Source organism: Chlorocebus sabaeus, chromosome 29 (genome assembly GCF_047675955.1).
Source record: "Chlorocebus sabaeus isolate Y175 chromosome 29, mChlSab1.0.hap1, whole genome shotgun sequence".
Classification (NCBI taxonomy): Eukaryota; Metazoa; Chordata; class Mammalia; order Primates; family Cercopithecidae; genus Chlorocebus; species Chlorocebus sabaeus.
In genome coordinates, this window is record NC_132932.1 from 16,636,895 (window position 1) to 16,639,847 (window position 2,953).

At 62.2% G+C, this 2,953-nt stretch overlaps 1 protein-coding gene across 1 annotated transcript; it reads left to right on the forward strand.

The window, feature by feature from the left end:
- The first annotated feature begins 526 nt into the window (after positions 1-526).
- On the forward strand, positions 527-2,053 carry MESP1 (mesoderm posterior bHLH transcription factor 1). Its single transcript, XM_007990377.3, has 2 exons — positions 527-1,406; positions 1,679-2,053. The coding sequence occupies exons 1-2, from the start codon at positions 672-674 to the stop codon at positions 1,760-1,762; spliced, it is 819 nt and encodes a 272-aa protein (XP_007988568.3). The 5' UTR covers positions 527-671; the 3' UTR covers positions 1,763-2,053.
- Positions 2,054-2,953: the final 900 nt, after the last annotated feature.

The following is a 2,953-nucleotide window of genomic DNA, read 5'->3' on the forward strand; positions in this document are numbered from 1 at the left end:
AGAGGTGTCCTGGGGTTGGAGGAGCAGGCTTGCCCCCTCCCTCTGCTCAGAAGGTCCAGCAACCTGACCAGACTGGATTTGCCAGGGTGCAAGCTTCCTTGCATGTCCACACGTCCTCAACAGGGAAGGGTCTACCCAGGGCCATCCTACCTCAAAGGAGAAGTGGTTTACGGCTTTCCCCACCTTTAGAGGGAATGAGGGCCCCTGCTCCTGGTCCTTACTCTACTCCATTGTCCAGTTGGCGTATGCCCTGAGGCTTCCATTATACAGATTGGAAGCTAAGGTGTAAAAGAACTAAGAATTTGCATAAGATCCCCAACAGGTAAAGACAGGCCCCAAACCTAGGCTCTAGACTTCGTTTTTCTGACCCAGCTTCCTTTAACCTGTAGGGCTGGCCCAACGCCCCGGGCTTCACCCAACACTGGGCGCACGCGGGAAGTCCGAGAGGCTGGGTCGGGCGCCCAAGTGAGGGCCCAGGCGGGGCGAAACAGGCGCAGCCAAGGGGCTGGCACCTTCGCCCCCCGCCGGGGATTCAAAGGGTCGGGCTCCACCCCCTCGAAGCCCCGAGCCCACTTTGATGTGCTGATGCGGCCTGGAAGGCGCCACTTCACACCTCGGGCTCGGCATAAAACGGCCGCCGGTCGCCGGCCCCCAGACGCGCCGCCGCTGCCATGGCCCAGCCCCTGTGCCCACCGCTCTCCGAGTCCTGGATGCTCTCCGCGGCCTGGGGCCCAACTCGGCGGCCGCCGCCCTCCGACAGGGACTGCGGCCGCTCCCTCGTCTCGCCCCCAGACTCATGCGGCAGCACCCCAGCCGACAGCCCCGTGCCGAGCGCCGCGCGTCCCGGCGCCCGCCTGGATCCCCGCGCCCCCACCGTAGGGAAGCGCGGCGCGCGCAGCAGCCGTCTGGGCATCGGGCAGAGGCAGAGCGCCAGTGAGCGGGAGAAACTGCGCATGCGCACGCTGGCCCGCGCCCTTCACGAGCTGCGCCGCTTTCTACCGCCGTCCGTGGCGCCGGCCGGCCAGAGCCTAACCAAGATCGAGACGCTGCGCCTGGCCATCCGCTACATCGGCCACCTGTCGGCCGTGCTGGGCCTCAGCGAGGAGAGTCTCCAGCGCCAGCGCCGGCGCCGGCAGCGCGGGGACGCGGGGTCCCCTCAGGGCTGCCCACTGTGCCCCGACGGCTGCCCCGCGCAGACGCAGACACGGACGCAGGCGGAGGGGCAGCGGCAGGGGCAGGGGCGCAGGCTGGGTCTGGTCTCCGCCGTCCGCGCCGGGTCGTCCTGGGGGTCCCTGCCTGCTTGCCCCGGAGCCCGAGCTGTGCCCGAGCCGCGCGACCTGCCTGCGCTCTTCGCCGAGGCAGCGTGCTCGGAAGGGCAGGTGATGGAGCCGAGCCCACCGTCCCCGGTTAGTGCCCCCTTCCCTGCTCCCCCTTCGGCCGTGCCCCCGCGCACAGCCCCACCGCCCCCCACGGCGAGGACCAGGCACCCTGCCGCTCCCCGCCAGCAGCCTGGCCTCCATAGTATGCCCAGGGCGCCAAGAGGCGAGGGCAGGGAAAGGCCACGCAGGGGACTGGGTCTCCCCTCGCTAGGGGCCCCCTGAGGTTGGAGCCCACGAACGCGGACACCCGCACAAGGTCACCAGTGCTGAGGGCTGCCCTGTTCCTTCTCTCGCTACAGCTCCTTCCCGGCGACGTGCTGGCCCTGCTGGAGACCTGGATGCCCCTCTCGCCTCTGGAGTGGCTGCCTGAGGAGCCCAAGTGACAGCGGACAACTGACGCCGTCTCTATGAGCACCGAGGCTCTTTTGGCCTCAGCCCCTTCGAAGTGGTTCCTTAGCAGACTGCCTTTCCTGGAAGAGAGCAGCGGCGATCCCAGCAGGGGCATTCCTGCGGGTGAGAGCCTTGCCCACCACAGCGGCCCTTCTCAGCACCCCCCCTCTATGGAGGGACCCATAGGGTTAGACACTTTGAAGCAAGCAGGAGGCTCTGCCTAATGTGAATTTATTTATTTGTGAATAAACTGCTGGTGTCAGTTGGCAATTTCTTCTTCCTACCTGTGGACACAAAACTCCCTCTCTCCCTCTAAAGAAGAGCATGGGAGAGGTGGGAGGGGTTCTTGCAATCTTTAGCCCTCCCACCCCCACAGGCCCAACCCCCTTTGACCTTACCCCCAGCCCTGGCTCAACATCTAGTCCAGATGGGTCAGCCTGGAAGGGGTGGGGAGGGGCGTCCTTTGAGAAGGCAGCGGCAAGTAGAATCTGCTGATCTTTTCTTTGAACCTGGTGGGGAACTGGTTAAAACCAAAATATCTGTGTAGAAATACAAATTCCATTATTGAGTATTTGTTGTATGTATATCAGGTACCTATTATATTCAAGTAACCATTTTACAGAAGGATGAGGATCAGCACTCAAGCCCCAGTAGGCCTCCAGAGTCCCAGCGCTCAGCTCTTGGAGGATTTTGCCAGCTTCATGCATGTTGGGGCCTGAGGGATAACAGCTACAAGAGGTCATATTCTTGTGTCCTGGGGCCTTATTCTCCATAGACTGGAGCACCCTGGCCTTGGACCTCCCACCCCCTACTCCGACATCTTCCCATCTCCCTTTTCTCTGGTTTCCTCACCTTGTGGCTTAGAGATATAAATAACAGTGTGGCGGTCCTGAGTTTATATAACCATGACCTCCTAGAGGCCTAGCTGGGGTGAGATGATCGCCCATGGGGTTGCATCAGAATCCACACAGGCAGTTGCACTCCTGTCTGCATTGGCTGGAGTCACATCAGGGAGCAAGAGACAGGAGCCTTGAGCCCAGAAAGTATGTCCTCATCCAGCCAGGGTGTCTAGGGAACAGTCATCCTTGGAGGGTGGGGTGGGGAGAAGGGATGTGTAGGCTCTCTGCCAAGTGTCCTTTACCCTCTATGGATAGATACCTAGTTCTCCCCTCTTCTCCTTCAAG